Source organism: Chelmon rostratus, chromosome 17, assembly GCF_017976325.1.
Source record: "Chelmon rostratus isolate fCheRos1 chromosome 17, fCheRos1.pri, whole genome shotgun sequence".
NCBI lineage: Eukaryota > Metazoa > Chordata > Actinopteri > Chaetodontiformes > Chaetodontidae > Chelmon > Chelmon rostratus.
Window position 1 is genome coordinate 489,413 of NC_055674.1, and position 17,792 is coordinate 507,204.

The 17,792-nt window shown below is 47.4% G+C and overlaps 2 protein-coding genes across 3 annotated transcripts; both read right to left on the reverse strand.

Moving 5' to 3' along the window:
* Nucleotides 1–393: 393 nt before the first annotated feature.
* Nucleotides 394–10,284, reverse strand: LOC121621383 (E3 ubiquitin-protein ligase TRIM39). Of its 2 annotated transcripts, none has more exons than XM_041957822.1 (13): nucleotides 10,182–10,275; nucleotides 7,073–7,193; nucleotides 6,434–6,880; nucleotides 6,192–6,296; nucleotides 5,997–6,092; nucleotides 4,257–4,490; nucleotides 3,933–4,110; nucleotides 3,759–3,848; nucleotides 3,522–3,548; nucleotides 2,519–2,545; nucleotides 2,081–2,256; nucleotides 1,842–1,997; nucleotides 394–1,173 (listed from the first exon to the last, which is right to left on the reverse strand). In XM_041957822.1, exons 2-13 carry the CDS (start codon nucleotides 7,190–7,192, stop codon nucleotides 967–969), a joined length of 1,863 nt encoding a protein of 620 aa, XP_041813756.1. In that variant the 5' UTR covers nucleotide 7,193; nucleotides 10,182–10,275; the 3' UTR covers nucleotides 394–966. The 2 variants fall into 2 exon arrangements, with proteins under 2 accessions (XP_041813756.1, XP_041813757.1); XM_041957823.1 differs by having other exon boundaries at nucleotides 1,107–1,239; nucleotides 10,182–10,284.
* Nucleotides 10,285–12,079: 1,795 nt separating this feature from the next.
* utp18 (UTP18 small subunit processome component) lies at nucleotides 12,080–17,594 on the reverse strand. Its single transcript, XM_041957393.1, has 13 exons — nucleotides 17,219–17,594; nucleotides 16,116–16,261; nucleotides 15,843–15,938; nucleotides 15,480–15,562; nucleotides 15,281–15,393; nucleotides 14,908–15,033; nucleotides 14,633–14,807; nucleotides 14,297–14,397; nucleotides 14,059–14,149; nucleotides 13,786–13,909; nucleotides 13,247–13,421; nucleotides 12,987–13,129; nucleotides 12,080–12,657 (listed from the first exon to the last, which is right to left on the reverse strand). The coding sequence occupies exons 1-13, from the start codon at nucleotides 17,435–17,437 to the stop codon at nucleotides 12,633–12,635; spliced, it is 1,617 nt and encodes a 538-aa protein (XP_041813327.1). The 5' UTR covers nucleotides 17,438–17,594; the 3' UTR covers nucleotides 12,080–12,632.
* Nucleotides 17,595–17,792: the final 198 nt, after the last annotated feature.

Genomic DNA, 17,792 nt, shown 5'->3' on the forward strand with positions numbered 1-17,792 from the left:
TGCTCCAAAACCAGCAAAGAAATCAGGGGGTGTTCTACGTTTGACAAATCACTCGAGTTTCTGGCCAAAATCAAAGTGAAATTAGTTTTATTGATGTAATATTATGTGACAGATATCGATAGACGTATATTCTAATCAGCTCCAGTGGCTCCAGTACCAGCAGTGTAAAACGGACTCAGGAATCAGGACCAAACATAAACCAGAATTCAAGGTGGTCTCTGGCTTCAGTGGCTTCATCTTCTTTACGTATGGAAGACCAGCTGTGCCAAATTTAACAGGTTAATATTACCTGAAACAAGAAGAATAAAAATGAATTTCTGCATCACCTGTGACAGAGCTGGAAATTCTAAATCACTAAATGTGTAATGATTAATAAAAATCAAGTCAGAAACATTTGTGATGTCTTTATTAACAGCTTTACTCATGAACATTAAAACAGACAGTTCAGACAGGTGACACAGGTGTCATCGGTGAATCCTCATGATTGGCTGAAAGATGAGGGTGCGGAGGCAACTCCAAGGTCATTAATTCATCATGAGTTTTAATAATTTAATTATTACACACTCTACGTATAAATTTCACTCTATTTGCAAATTTATTTATTTGACAACATTTTATTTCTGACTTTAATGATCGACCTCTTTGAGCCTCCTTACGGCTCGGAGCAGATGTTTTAACAGGATTCTTCAGAGATTTCCTGCCTCCATGAACCTGAAAACCAAACTCCAGAAACGTCATGGAGTTTCTTACTGCAGCGCATCGTTTCCACCGGCACAAAACCAAGTGCTGAGTTTCTCGTCAGAAATCTTTGCTGGAATGTGAAAACGATCTCGTAACAATGAGGAACACGTGCTGTCATGGTGGTTTCGGATTATTTCCACATCTGTCAGGTGAACAAACCAAAATCTGTTTCATCTGTCTCCCCGTCCCGTCTTTGTCCCCGCATCTGGTCCCGTCCCTCGTCCCTCAGGCCAGGTGGTGCTGAGTGGTCATGAGGACCAGGGGGACCTCTTTGTCTCCGGTGCCCAGCAGGGGAAACATCCTCTCGGTGAACTCGGAGGATCCAGTGAAGCTGTAGATCTCTGAGCCCGACTTCACGTTGTAAAAGGACACCTGACCCTCGTCCACATCCAGGAACACGCCCACCTGACGCAGCTTCGGAGGACTCTTCACCTGAACAACAGAAACACCTGTTTATTCAGGTTAATGTATCTATGAATTATGGAAGTCCAGTCACGCCTGGAAAAGAAACAAAACCGATGAAAAGTTATGAATGACAAAAATGATGAATAAAGATACAAAGTCAAAAATATGAAGACAAGTTACAAGGACAAATGTGTGACTTTTAAATTCAAAATGATTTAACTGTTAATGTTTTACTCCAAAGAATGTCTTTGTAGTTCAACACTCTGACTTTTTAATTCAAAATCAAAAAGGTTATAATGTGACTTTTAGTCCAGAAATAAGAGATGTCAAAATGTTTATTTTAAAAGGCAAAAGGATCTCCTTATGTTTTTAATTTATTTTCAGTATTTTGTTCAAAATTATGTCTTTCTAAAGTCAAAATTAGAAGATAAATGTTCACCAAAATCATGACAGTTGAAACTGACTCACTATCTCATGATTTGAAAATTAAAACATTTTAGTGATTTGATTTTGTCTGACTGAGACTATTTTATTCATCATTTCTAACTTTTCATTTGTTTTTCTTTTCTTTTCTCGGCAGAAGTGGTCGTCCATACTCAATCTAATTAAAAATTTAAAAAGCTGATAAAGAGACAGAATCATAACTCATGACCTCTGTCAGTGATGGAAGATAAAATATAAGAATGTGTTGGGACCTTGGTCAGAGGCGGGGCTGTCAGCGCTCGCAGTTGGCTGCCGCTCCACCAGATGGCGTAGTATCCGTTAGCAGGACTCATATCAAACAGGCCTTTCCTCTGAGCCGACTCACTGACCACACCCAGCTTCCAGTCCTTACTCTCCCCAACAGACACCTGCCCCAGGTGTACACAAAACAGACAGTTTTATATTTCAGCCTGGATCCTGGATCAGTTTTACTGTGTGTCTGGAGTCTGACCTCCCAGTAGTGTCGCCCGGTACTGAAGCCCTCCTTAGCGATGACGCAGGACCAGACGTCAAAGCGCTGCTGACTGTTCCTGTAGAACTGCAGCTTCTCTCCTCGCTTCACCTGCTTCCTGTCCTCAGACAGGATCAGGAAAGGATACGCTGTCACCGGGTTCAACATCACGTCCTCTGAAAGCCACCAGGACACAACCAGGTCTCATGTTCTCACGTCTTAAACACTTTAATACCAAAACATATCGTGTGAATGATGCTATGTCAAGGCTAATGTTAGCAGGCTAGCATGCAGTTAGCATTTAGCTGAAGCCATAGTCAATTTTTGCAATAAATAAAGCTGGACAAAAAATATGACTATTATCACCAATAATAAATAGATAGATAGATAGATAGATAGATAGATAGATAGATAGATAGATAGATAGATAAGACTTACCCATGTAGACTCGGGCCTTCTTGTGTCCTGTGACAGAACACAACAGAAGTTCATCAAAACATCATGATGACGCTGATTCATTAAGATTTCAAACCACTGATATATACAGTAATACAGAGTATCTTAGTATTGTGTGTGTACATATATATATATATATATATATATATATATATATATGTACACAGTGGTGGCAAAAATGCTGGCTGGAGTCACCGCTGCACAGCCAAGGAGGTGAGATGCAATCCAAGCACTGTAAAGTACACTTTAGACCGCCATGATGCCATGAATTCACAGCAGAACCGAAAGGGGAGGGGTAGAAAGAAGAAACTTTCAGACAGACAAGTGAAGCATCTCAAACCCCCTCAGTCTGAAGGACCAAAGAAAACCTCAGGAGAACTGCGGATGAGATCAACACCACGATGACTGACGCTGCAACAGGAACTTCAGGAATGAGCAACTCTCCCCAACAGATAAACATGGAGGGGGGAGTATTATGGTGTGAGGAGCCACTTCAGCTTCAGGAACAGGTGACTTAATGAAACTGATGGCATCATGATAAGAAAGTACCACAACACTCAGGAGAACCAGCTGGGAGTCGTCTTATTGGGCCTGGATTTATTTTCCAAGAGGACGATGACCCGAAACATTCCTTTAAGTTTTTCTAACCTGCGACTGAAGGAATCTGCTGGAACATTGAAAATGATGGACTGGCCCCCTCGAAGTCCAGACCTCAACCCCATCGAGGAAATTTATGGATCTATTGTACGTTCAAAGGAAAGCCTTTGGCTTGAGCTGCAGAGGGCACATTAGAGATGAAGTTCTCAGGAAGTATATTGACACTATACTACAGTAGTGTGTGTGTATTATGTGTATGTGTGTGTGTATTGCTACGTATCTAAAACCAGAACAAGTTCTTAACATTCAACCAAACAACGTCAAAGAGCTGTTTGAAGCTTCAGACTCAGTTTGAGGTTTTTTTTATACTACTGATAAAAACATTTACCTGAGACAGGTTTGTTCCTCTTCAGATCTGAAGGGAGACAGGAAACCACAGTCAGTCATTCTTTCACAATAAAAGCCCTCAGTGTTCAGCCTCCAGTCAGAACTCTGATGCAGTTCATGTCAGCTGAGCTGGTCCAGGGTCAGATATCTCAACAGCACCTGACCAGATATTCCTGCTCCCCGGAGGATGAACAGACCCTGTGATCACCTAACAGCTGATGCTGGATCAGTCACTGACCTCTCAGAGACCACTGACTCTTCCTCAGACTGGCGCTGCTTCCTCTCAGACTGAGCATGCTCTCTGCCACCATCAGATCACCAGACGAGACTGAAACACAGAGGCCGCGATAACTCGTCAGTCCAGTGACAACAGCACTGACACGTCTTCAGATGACTGTCTGCGGGGACTCACAAGACCCTCTGGACCCTCTGGAGCGGACCTCCCCCATCCTGATGTCATCCATCTTGTCCTTCACCTCAGACAGAGAGCTCTTCACCTCCCCCAGCTGGAAGTGGAGGGAGAACTCCTCATCCTCATCCACCTCGTCCTGCTGATCCTCAGCCAGAGGAGCTGTAGCCTTCTCATAACTCTGGGGGGACGGGGAGGGGGCAGAGGGGGGAGAGGTCATGATGACATCATGCTAACAGACTGAGCTAAGGCTAACAGGACACAGGCAGAACGTCATCTTGTCTCCATGACGACCGACGGGGAAATGAAGAAGAGCTGAGACCTCACCTGCAGGAAGCCGATGTGATCCTGACTGATGGCCTGGACCTCCAGCGTGGCCCTCCTCTCCATCAGCTGGCTGAGCTCCATCTCCAGACGGCTCACCAGCCCCTCCCCCTTTGACATCACGGCATCCAGCTGGTTCTCGATCCCGCCCACTACCTGAGACCGGATCCTGTCCAAACAGCCGGACACTTCGTCCAGGAGGTGTTCCACCTCGCCTCGTTCTGCGTCTGCGTAGTTCTGAAATACATCACAGTATCAGCATCAATATGAACAAAATGATTATTATTATGTTCTGTTTTCATCGATCTGTGGGACTGAATAAAACATTAAACACATGTAGGAAACTACAGGAAGCATGCTGTGTGGAACTGGTCTGGGAGAGTCTGACGGTCGAACGAGCGGACTTCGTCTCAGCTGTCCTGGTAGCTGGAGCCGTGCTGGAGGCCCAGGAGCTAGCTGCGTGGATTACGGAGGTCGAGAAGGCGCACCTGAGCTCAGCTGTTGTCACACTGAGGGACCTCGACCACGTCGACTTGAAAAAGTCTTTGGCCAGATTGAAACGACAGGAAACGCTTAGTTAGCATCATAGCACTGTCCATCAGGTGGAACTACGATGGAAACGCCAGGATCAGAACATCGTCCAGGACGCATTTACTGCCTCCTATAATACGTTTGGAAAGCCACATCATGTCAGGAAAAACAGACGGCGGGCGACGGCTGAATCACGTTCCTCTGGCTTCAACAACGCTGGCAAATGTTCAGAGCTCGAGGAACAAGATTGACGCACGACAAGGAAACGTCATCCCTTCACGCGACCACAGCGATGCCCGTCGTATGGCGTTCACTGAAACTTGGCTCACTGACTTGGACGCGGACTCGACTTTGGATGTTAGCACAGAGGTCAGTGGGAGGCGTGGAGTCGTTTCACCTCCTGAGGGACCAAACATTCATTATTTCACCTGAGTCAGCTGCTGTCACAGAGAACAGTCCGCCTCTCCTGATGCTCCAGAGTTTATTTCAGGTGATTTCATCGGTATGTCACCGGCCCACCACGTCACAGTAAAACTCCAGATCTGTGTTGCGTAAAGTCTAAGGCGGGACCTGATCCTCCAATCACAACTCTGTGCACTGTCTGCCTGAGTTTAGATCTGAGCTGAGGAGGGAGCAGACAACTGAAAGACAGGTCGAGGTCTGGACAGCTGTCTTCAGGGCTGTTTTGAATGATTGAGCCTGGTCAGTGTCCCAGGAGGACTCCTCTGATGCTGCTGGACCTTCTGAAAGGGCTGATTCCTACAAAAGAAGTAAAGATTTGTCCTCATAGAAACGGTGATTTTCCGTCCCGTTACGTTGTTCACTTCAACGCTGCACCGACCAGCTGCTCTGTTTTCACAGATGTTCCTGCCTGGGACCTGATTCGATGGGGGGTGTCCATCAGACTTTTCAATGGGACAAATGTCAAACTGAAGACTCTAAAAACTGAAGTGGAATAACATGAAGAAAACTTTTTGACTTCAGACTAAATGTAAAAAAAGCTGACAACATGAATCAACACGAGTCCAACTTCTTTTAGAAACCTCAAGACCGCCATCTTTTACGGTCTGCCAACGTTTGAGCGAGGAACATGACAGTAACCCCGCCCACGAGCAAGGCACTGCAGCCCAGCTGGACGAGCAGGGGACGGGCTGCGATCACGCTCATCGACATTATAAATTATGTAGGAAATAGATTTAAAAGATGTCTGACTTTGACCCCCTCCAGTTTCCTCCTCAGCTGAGTCACGTGAATCTCCTTCTCTTTGATCCGGTTCAGGATCTCCTGCTCCGTCCTCGCTACCTGTTTCTGAGCACACAGGTGAGCACAAGAGAGAGTCGGTTTATTGGCTGAATATGAGGAAGAAACTGTAAAAACTACACAATGATAACCCCCCCCCCCCCGCACCTGTTTGCTGAGTCTCTCGGTTTGGACGGAGACGGTTTTGTGTGTTCGATGTTCCTCCAGGACGCAGATGGCACAGATGCAGCGCTGACATGTCCGACAGTAGACCTGGACAAGTGAACACATCAGGAGAGAAAGTTTAGCGTAGTTACGTGAGTCAGTGGAGACGGAGGGACGGGCAGGTGGGGGTGTGTCCACACTGAACCTCACCAGAAATGTCACAGTAAGTTCGTGTTTCCTCTCACCTCCAGCAGGCGGCGGTGTATCGAGCATGTGCGGCCCCTGAGGGCCTCCTGGGGGTCCATCAGTGGGTGTTTGGCGTAGAAGGGTGTGGTCTGATGCGGCTGCACGTGCTCAGCGCAGTATGAGGCGGTGCAGGTGAGGCAAGAGCTGACGGCGGGCTGTTTAACGCCTGTACAGACGTCACACCACACCACCTCTTCACCCGACGCCGTCAAGAACGGGTTGGTGCTCACGGTGTCCGTGGTCGTCATCGCGGCGCCCATCTGCGGCGCCGTCCTGTTCCTGACCGGCATCGGTAACCCCGCGGCACCGTAACGAGCCAGTTTGTATTTATCCGCTATGAGAGCGAAGACTTTGTTGACGCTGAGTTGAGGACGTTCGTCAAACTGCCGTTTACAGAGAGGACAGGTGCAGACCGGACTGGACGCCCAGTAACCTCCGATACACGCCTGCAAGTCAACAGCAGCAGAAGAAGAAATGATGAAGAAAACCCTGTGAAGGAGCGACGATCCCACTGATGACACTGATGAAAACAGCAGAAAACTAACGAGAGGAGAAGCAGCAGGTTCAGTCGAGCCTTCGGGACAAACCTTCTGGATCAGACCTCTGAACCGGGTCTCAGGTGTGTGTGTGAACGTTACCTGGCAGAAGTTGTGTCCGCAGGGAGTCGAGACGGGTTCATCGAACAGATCCAGACAGATGGAGCAGGTTAACTCCTGCTCCGAGAACAGATCTGGAGCTGCTGCTTCTGCCATCGTCATACTGCAAACAGAGGAGACTGTTAGCGCTGCTCTGCTAACTGTTAGCGCTGCTCTGCTAACTGTTAGCCAGTAATCTGATCCATCTTCACACTGAATGACATCAACGGGATTAAAGTTTAATCTCACAAAGTTTCACAACATTTTAACTGCAAAGACAAAAAACTTTGTCGTCAATCCATACATGAAACGTTACATCAGCTGGCACGTAAAGAGGAACGACTGTCAGTGAAAGAAGAACCAGGTCAAACAACATTCCTCCATCAGCAGCTGAACTCCAGCACACAAACAGACTGAGCTCAAAGCCAAGAATAACACAACAGGTGAGTCACTGAGCGGCAACAGACAGGTGTACAGACAGACAGGCAGGCAGGCAGGCAGGCAGACAGGCAGGCAGGCAGGCAGGCAGGCAGACAGACAGGCAGGCAGAGGACTGATTCTCTCTACCTGTCTGCAGTTTCCTCTCAGTGTTTCTGTCTCTGATGAGGTGATAACCACCTGTTCTGCACAGGTGTGAACAGGAAGTGAGTGGGCGGGGCCACCGTACCTGAATGTGAGGTGTGTTCAGTGTAACTCCATTCACGGTATGGACACATTCATGGAAAACATCCACATGAGCGGTTAGTGGTTAGCGGTTAGCTAATGAGCTTCAGTTTTGACTGCCAGCGTCGACGTGTTTGACTTCCTGTTGTGAAACATCATCAGTCACATTCAAAATGAGCTGACAGGTTTTATCAGGACACTGTGGGAGACTCTGAGTCTGAGTCTGTTATTATGACACTTTATTCAGTTCTTCAGGTGAGAAACAAACTCTTTACATTTCCTCCAGGTGTGTCTGCTCAGCTGAAGACTGACCAATGAGCAGCTGCCTGAGGTCTGTAGAGGTTTTATGATTCCTTCTGGAAGACGCAGTTTGTAATTCACGCTGTGAGCAGTCCAGCGTGTATCAGCGCATCAGGAAGTTTGACGTTCTGACGTTCTACAGTTTCAGACGTTCTCAGTTTAATCGTTTCAGCTCGAGGAGTAAAACTCACTGTGTTTCTGAGGTACCTGATGCTCCTCTTCTCTCTGCTTTAAGAGTGTCACACAAACGAAGCCCCTCAAGCAGAGAAAAGCAGGCAGGTGAGAGCAGGAACAGGTGAGCGCCTCGTAGCGCCACCTGGTGGTGCTTTTTATTTAGTGCCGTGATGAACCACTCAGACAGCCTCATATGAAGAGGGCAGGAAAGAAAAGTGACCTAAGAGAAGAGTCTGAACTCGTGGACTCAGTTTCAGTCGAATCACTGTGACTTGCACAGGTGAAGCATCCAGCAGCCTCACAGGTGAAGCACCCAGCTGCCTGACAGGTGAAGCATCCAGCTGCCTGACAGGTGAAACATCCAGCAGCCTCACAGGTGAAGCACCCAGCAGCCTGACAGGTGAAAGGGAGTCCCAGGCATTCAACCTCTGTGGGATCATTGTCAAGGTCAGTGATACCAGCTGGGGTGTTCGTGCTACCGGCTGTGTAACGGCGTCACCTGAGGCCGACTGTGAATGGTTGTTAGGTCTCCTGGGACGGGATGAAAGGACAGTATTACAGGTGGAGGATTCCTTTGCTCCATCTGTCCTCTCTGTCCAAAATCTGTACGTTGTTGTTGTCCAATCGGTGTCCTTTATCTTTCAGGTGCAGGTGAACTCCTGAGTCTCAACCTGAGGACCTGGTCCTCCTGGGTTGAACGGTTGTTTAGTTGAAGTTGATAGAAGTCTGTGCCGTCCTCCTGCGTCGGACTGAAAACAGCAGATCACTCGTCTTGTGTTTGGTGTTTCAGTTTCTGTCTCAGTGTGTTGCTGGTTTGAGACACTCGGGGATGTGGTGTTTGTTCAGGATCCTCCTCAGATTCTTCAGACACGTCTAGACTGATGGTGTTGCTGCGTTTGTTCTTCATCTCCACCTGCAGCGTTGGTGTTCTTCATCGATCTTATGACTGTCTTCACAAACGTCCAGATGTTTGTGCTCCCTCTCTTGGACCTGAACACTTGTTGGTCCACCATCAGCTCAGTGTTGCAGCGTTCTGGTGCTGCAGTGGGCGGTGAGGATCAAAGAGTTGGTACTGGTCAGTGTATGACCACGGTGGAGGATCCGGTCCTCTTCAGTCTGTACAGAGGCAGGACAGACCGGGGTGAAGGTGTCGGCAGCCCTTTCCAACCTCCCTGGAAACGAAGGCTGTGACCTCACATCGCAGAAACCCCGTGCTGACTTTGGGAGGACTCTGACCTCACAACCCGACACCTTGTGGGAACCCAGATCTGGTCCAGAGTTCAAATGAATCTTTACGGTTTATTTAAGGGTTTAGATTTGGTTTTAGGGTTGGTTTTGAATATAACAACATAATTCGGGTTTCATGTGTATCAACAATATCTGATCTAAAAACACTGAGACCATCTTTAACAGGTCCCGTTCTGTCAGTCGAGCACGTTTAACACATAAAATCTGAATGTCCAAAGTCGGTTGTGACGACAGACGTGAGACTGACATCCATCTGAACCTTCAGAGAGAGAGGAGACCGTTTCCCCAAATGTCAACTGCTGCTTTTCACTTTAGATGCAGACACTTATCGTACGTCTGCACACAATAAATACCAGAAAACCAGCAGATGTGTTGATGAACCAGCTGTGACAGATGTGCTGATTTGAATGAGAAACACAGCAGCTGTTAAATCCAGAGCTCGACAGAAACACGCCGCTGAATCTCACGTCAAGATTCAGGACTCTTCTCTTCTCTGCTGAGCGCCGCGTCGATCCACAGGTGACGAGTTTTAGTTTGTTAACAAGACAAACGGAACTAAAATCAAACGATTTTTAAACATTTCCTGAAACAACCTGATCTGTGATGGGGGGTGAGATCACAGATTCTTTCAGCGTCTGAACAAAGTTTGATTTTAAGTTTAAAATGAATTAAAACATCAGAGCTAAAGTTTCTGAATTAAAGCTGACAAACAGCAGCACTTTCTTACCTTTGTCCGAGCGAGTCGACGTGTTTCTGTCAGAAATCCTGAAACTCAGGTTACTGTCAGCCTCGGTGGGCGGAGACGCAGCCATGAATGACGGCAGGTGCAGAAAGTTGTCAGGTGAGTTTGGAAGGTGAAGCTTGTTGCTCTGTTTCTTCCTAATGTGGCAGCAGTGATACTCAGTATGATACTGCTACTACTTCAGTACCATTAGAATGTGTATATATTTGTTTTTAATTAGTTAAAAAGTCAATGTAAACACAAATAACTGAAAGAAAGAAAAAATTCCAAAAAATGTTTTTTTTTTCCCCAAATTTTTATATTTTTATAAATTTGATCTCAGACGTGAAGTTTTAAAGGCGATTTTACACAACTCTCAGTGATGCAACAGTTTCAATAAAAACTGCATTTGTTTATCATTTTTTAAATTTAATTCAACAATTTGAGAATCTGCCAAAAAAAGTTTAAGGTTTAAATTCTGAACTCATTTTTATTTTTAGAACTAGCAAATAAAAATACAACAAATATCTGCCTGAAAATAATTAATGTTAAAACAAATTAAAGTAGAAATATTACAAATACATAAATGTAAAAATAAACATACGAAAATATAAAAAAACATCATCAGCAAAAATCAAACAAATGCAGTAAAATAAATTGATAAAACTCAATTAACACAAATATAATTGAACATTTATCAGGTCTGAAAATATGAAAACACTGATCATGAACATGAAAACTGTAAATAAAGAGGAAGCGCTGCGGTGAAGGGATCGACCTTCACCTCCACCGGTCACAGCGGTCACAGCGGTCAGCGCATGCCTTGCTCAGGGGCGTCGGTTTCCAGTCATCGGTGTCATGTGACGGTTATCTCTGAACTGCTGCCATGCCGGTCGCTGTCTGCAGAAAGCGACACGTCTCTCACGGTTACAACTGAAGACAGACAGGACTGAGGACATTCCTGCAGCGGCCGTGTGTGACAGACAGATCTCCGGCGAGGTGGTGAATCCTGTTTGACGCTCGGGCCTCCTGGCATGTGATTGGCTGCTTCGTCGGCCGGTATGCTCTGATACGTCACCGCTCTGCTTTTTAACTGTGTCATTGACTATGATTTAAAAAATGCCTGCTTCACCGTCAGACAAGAAAAAATGGTTTAAAATGCTTTGCACTATGAACATAATGCTCACGATGAGCCGAAGTTATCGTAGAAGTCGAGATAATCAGCCAGAGTCAAAATTATGAGACGATAAATGATGAATGTCCACAGACTCTTTGAAACATGGCCGTGGTGTCCGTGACGCAGCCGCCTTCTGTCTAACACTTCGTTTTATTTGAGTGTCATTCTCAAATGTTGTGGTGAAGCAGTTTCTTTCCTCCAGCCTGAGTTCAGATGCAGTCACATTAACCTGCTAACTGAAGATTAGCATTAGCATTGTGACCTCCTTTAAGCTAAAGGACAGCCCTCTTGTCTCAATGAACAGCTGCTCACTCAGCAGTTTAATGTGTCCAGATGTGATTTGATTAGCATTAGCATTAGCATTCAAACCACAACCGCAGTGGAGACAGTGGACAGAAGATGCGACCTCTCAGACCTCCAGGTTTAGACCTGCGCCGACACAAGAAGGAGCATGAACAGATGTTCTCATCATCCAGGGACAGAACATCTGTCTCTGAACCGTCTGGACGTTTAAAACACAAACAGAAGAAAAAGAAACATCAAAGTGTCAGATAGTGGCGGGAACACGACAGACCTCCACCTAGAGGACGGGAGTGGCAGTGCACCACACACACACACACACACACACACAAACACACACACACACACACACACACACACTTTTCTTTCTCAGTTGAGGAGTTTGTTCAGTAACAACAATAAAAAACATAAAAGAAAAGTGGCTGATTGATGTTTTTATTGAACAGGTGCAGAAACACAAACAGGACTGAACTACCTCATCATGGTGTCACATCTGAGCTCCGCCCATCACCAGACACTAAGCTAAGCTAAGCTAAGCTAATGGTTCCCCCCTCTCAGTCACTATTTTAGGTTCTGGGTATTGAAATAAGAGACAGGAGACATGTTGAACGGTTTGAGTTCATACAAACAATAAAAGACCAACACGTGGACACATCCAACGAGTTCAGTCAGCCGGTCTGAGCCAAGTCCACAACCAGGTCTCACGGTCCAGCCCCAAACACTTCTGTTCTGTCCATCACTGTCCAAACAGTTATTCTCTTCCTTCCAAGCAGCCGCTGACGTCACTTCATTCACATCGACTGGAAGATGTTTGAAACGTGGAGTTTTGGTCTGAAGGGACGCGGCAGATGTTGAGACGGCGTCTCGCTTTAAAGGAAAGTTTCTCACTCTGATTTCTCACAGGCAGCAGAACATGAAAACGGTTCAGACCTGAACCCTGAAAACCAGCTGTCAGGGTCCCGATGCTTCAGAGTTCCTCTTCAGAAGTCTTTGTAATGCAGCAACCTACACACGCACACACACAAACAAACACACACAAACAAACACACACACACAGACACACACAAACACACACACACACACAAACACACACAAACAAACACACACACACAGACACACACACACACAGACACACACAAACACATACGTGCACACGCGCACACACACAGACACACACACACACACACACAAACAGACACACACACAGACACACACACAGACACACACAGACACACACACACACACACACACACACGATGCTCTCAGTTAACTTTGCTTCATGTCATAAACAAACCTTCGTCGTCATCGTCCTGAACACCTGCATCACGTCTCACCTGAAGAGAGGGGCGTGTCCTTTGTTGTTAGCCAATGAGAAGAAGCCGCTGTGTGGGGAGAAGTCGAGGCAGCTGGCTCGATAAACGATCTTCCTCTTAGAGACGGGGAAGTTGGAGAAGACAGTGAGGCTGGGCAGGTGGACCTGAGGGACACCAGAGGGACACGTCATCGTCATCATCATCTCTATCACCACCATAACCATCATCATCATCATCATCATCATCATCACCACCATCATCATCATCATCACCAGTCTCACCAGTCTCACGGCCTCGTCTTCGGCTCTGGAAGCCACAGCCAGGATCTCGGAGGAGGGGTTGAAGGTCAGAGAGGTCGCTGAGGTCAGCAGGTTCATCACGGCTTTCAGAGGCTTGGGATTGGCTGAATTTAGACACGCCTCCTGTGAGTAGACGTTCACGACGCCCGACTGAGAGCTGAAACAGAAAGATGAAGAACGCTGACAAAACTGGACACAAGATCTAAGGAGAACCAGATCCAGGCCTCTGATCACCGCCCTTCCTTCAGAGGCCCGGAGACTTAAATAGACACGAAAACCACCATCATCATCATCATCATCATGATCATCATCTTCATCACTTCACATTTATTAGAGATTAGAACTTTAGACCAGACAAACATGAAGGAAGAAACAAACAATGAAGTTCTGAATGTTTTCACCACGGTGATGAAGGAGCTGAGACCTTCTAACAGCCTGAATGTGTGTGACGTGTCAGCGATTCTCACAGAGGAGCCACCAGCCAATCAGAAGGCAGGATTGTGTGTGAGGGCGTGTCTTACCCGCAGGCCAGGTACTGTCCGTTTGGTGAGGCAGCGATGGACGTCCCCTTCACACAGCCGTCATCCACGAACCTGTGAACACACCGACTGCTGCGCAGGTCCCACACATACACCTCCCCCTCGTCTGCACGCACGCACGCACACACGCACACGCACGCACACACACACGCACATGCACGCACGCACGCACACACACACACACGCACAAGCTGATCACATGACTCACAGGACGTGGATATGATGTCACTCATTCTCTGGACCTCGTGGGCTCACCTGAGTTGGCGAAGACTTTGCTGCCGTCACGAGAGAAAGCAACGCCGCTGACATCACCGTTCATCTTCATACTGCCAATCACCTCCTTAGTCTACACACACACACACACACACACACACACACACACACAGACACACACACACACACACACAGGATCACGAAAGATTCACATCATCGAGCCGCCGATGCTCCGACTCTATGACAAACTAACAGGAGGAGGAGGAGGAGGAAGAGTTACCTTGAGTGTGAGGAGGTGCAGGTATCCGTTGGTGCCGGTGAGCAGCAGGGCGCCTCCTTCAGGACACACAGAGAACTCCTTCACTCTGGCTTCACTCAGACCTGAACATGAAAACAAACCTCAGAGGAAGACGAGGGAATCTGATCTCTGACCTGCACAGACCTTCATGCTGACTCATCCTCATTAGCTAATGCTAATGCTAAACGTTAGCACGTTAACGTGCAGATTTAAGACGGCTACTAAAACTGCTGAAGGACACAAAGACATTCGGAGTGCGTCTCCTGTCTTCTTCAGTTCCGTCCGTCTCCCGACCTCTGACCTGTGTCTCTGTCTCACCTCTGACAGTGTGGACAGGTGTGACTCGGCCCTCCATCATGTCGTACAGGTAGAACATCTTGTTCTTCAGGCTGGTGGCGATCACCGTCTCTCCGTCCCGGCTGAACTGAGCTCTGTGGACGGGAAACCGCTCCAGGTGGATGCTCTGGATCTTCGGATTCGTCTTCCCGTCCACCTGCAGGAGAACAGGAACAGTTTAAAGTCACACGGTCTCTTCCACCCGCCTTCAAGCCCCTCGCTGTCGACGTTAGACAGAGCCGACCGGCCGTCCGTACCTGGAAGAGGGAGACCGATTGGTCGAGGCCGGCCGTCATGACAACCTGAGCGGAGGGATGGAACTGGACGGTGGTCAGTCTGTCCTCTGATGGACGGGCGCTGTTGGCGTGAAGACATTTCTTCATCTGAGACGAGAGAAAGCCAACGTCAACAGATGTTCACCAGCAGGACGAGTTTGATCGATCGGGGCGGATCACGTGATCGAGGCCAAACAATACCGAAGAAAAATAAACACAAAAAAACACATTAGCTCATTAGCATTAGCTGCTACGCTCATAGATAACACACTGGGACACATGTCTGGCGGCCATATTGGCGTGAAGCAGGGGGGTCGGATCATCATCGCTGGGTATTCAAGTTTGATCTGCTGACCCTCAGGACGCCGCTGGGCAGACTGTCTGAAGACGCCACAAAGTTTCCTGTCCTCCTCAGCAGGTCGTCATCCTCATCTTCATCCTCCTCTTCCTCCTCCTCCTCATCAGCAGCTTCAGGGACACAGACACAGTTTGAGTTTCACCACCTTTGTTTTTATTCTCCAGGTGAAAGAATCGTTCTGTTTCTGTGTTTCTACCTGTCTTCTTCTTCTTCTTCTTCTTCTTCTTCATCACGTTACTTTCTGCCCACGATGGAGCTCCTCCCATCGACTTCTGAAACCTGCGACACACTCAACAGGTCAATGTGTGCAGGTGTGTGTGTGTGTACAGGTGCAGGTGTGTGTGTCTGTGTTCAAGTGTGTGTGCGTTCAGGTATATGTGTGCATGTGTACAGGTGTGTGTGTGTGTGTGTGTTCAAATGTATGTGTGTGAGTGTGTAGGTCTTTGTGTGTGTGTACAGGTGCATGAGTGTGTGCCTGTGTTCAGGTGTGTGTACGTGTGTGTGTATGTGTGTATACAGATGTGTGTGTGTGTTCAAATGTATATGTGTGTGTACTAACTGCTCTCTCATCCTCTGCTGTAGTTTCTGTTTGGACATGGTGGACTCCACCTCTCCTCTGATCAGGTCTCTACGGTAACGATGCTTCATGTCGACCCTGAAACACAAACACATCGACGACTTCAGGTTCGATCAGATTAAAATCAGACGAAGATCAAAGAGAAACCTAAACTTTACAGAGTGAGTCAGACACGCACGCACGCACGCACGCACGCACGCACGCACGCACGCACGCACGCACACACATTAGTGACAGCAGAAGAAGAGCGCTCACTCTTCCTCCAGCTCGTCATCTTCATCCACCCAGGCAGCTTCTCCGGTCGGCCGGCGCCGCAGACGAGCTTCGTCCTCGGCCTCCGATTCGTCCGACTCATCGACTGCGTCCTCCGCCAACAGAGCTCCAGTCTGCTCCTCATCCTCCTGCTCAAGCACAGGAAACGATGTCAGAGGAAGATCCTGTTAAACACTGCGGAGTCGTGTCTCCCAGCAACGAAGCGACGGAAAGCAGGAAACACAAGCTACCCCTCCCAAATGACTATCTCCTCTAAAGTTAGCGGAGAGCTAAAGCTACAGCTCTGTGGCTGCTGGGGCCCAGAGACCACGAGCAGCATCCATTCACCCCCCAGGAAGTGGCTGCACCACTGAGCAACATTCACAGGGATGAAGGGAGCTCCGCCTTCCACGCCGTGCCCAGGTCAATGTGGTCAGACCTGCGACTGAGGACTCACCGGAGAGTGTTTAGCAAAGAGAGTCTTTGCTGCGTTTTCAGAAACAGAGTGAATATGAATTCTGCCCCGGAAAAACGTAGAAGAAGAAAGACGGTGCAGAGGATTTATTTGTTTTATTTTCCGCGTGGAGCAGACACTCTGATTCATAAATCTGACTTCAGGAAGCATGCAGGTGTGGGCTGTACAGGTGAGCTACCTGAGTGCCTGGAATAATTACACATCCAGGAGTAGCAGTGCAGGTGAACACTGAGGGCGAGTTCATATTTTATCCAACTACAGACTGTGTTGGTTGTTGTTTTCACAATGTAATGTGTAATATGATGTAATGTAATATGTAATACTAGTGTTTCAGATCAGAGTAAGATTACTGTTACATTTATTACAAATACAGCCAGTAAAGAAGAAAGTGTGAACTTCAAGTACTTACAACTGAAACAGAAGAATATAAAAATCACATATAATAAAAACTAAATTAATACACAACTACTGAACAGAAACGTGTGTTCAGCAGTAAATAAGAAAATTCATACAAAAACACGAAAGGTGAATGTAAACAAAGAGGCGTGTCCTCAATGATGGCGCCCACTACCCAGAACGCACTGCGCCATCACGTGGTTGGTGTGTTAGCAGAGGGTCGGTGAGCAGTTACCTCCACAAGTCTGTCCAGCAGCTCGTCCTCGGCTCCGAACACCAGCTCCTCCAGCAGCTTCACCGAGCGGTCTGTCTGTCCCAGCGCCGCCAGCCTCTTCACGTGTCTCTGCCGCGTTTCCTCCTCCTCCTCCGGGTCAAACTTCGGCGGTCGGACCCTCTTCTGAGCCGGGGCTCTTTCTTCCGTCACCGGCAGCTTGATAACGTTCACGTCCTCCATGTGTTTTAAACGTCAACACAACCGAACTCCGAACAGAAAGCACAGATTTGTACCGTCGTCGCACAGACGTGAAAATGAAGCGCTCTTTGAGTTTTCCTCCCACTTTCAGCGGCTCATCTCCTCCATGTGGACGCCGCTGTTTCCTTCTTCTGCTTCCGGAAACGTGACCTCTGAACCTGGAAAATAAAAGTCTGCCCCCTCGCGTTCACTGACAGAAATGCAGCATGCTGACCTTAAAAATCCAAACTATTTTTAATTTCATGGATGGATTCAGTGACGCGTCGCTTTCTTGTCATTTTTAATACATGTAATTGATAAAAACAGAAAAAAACATTTCACAACTGCAAATAAAAAT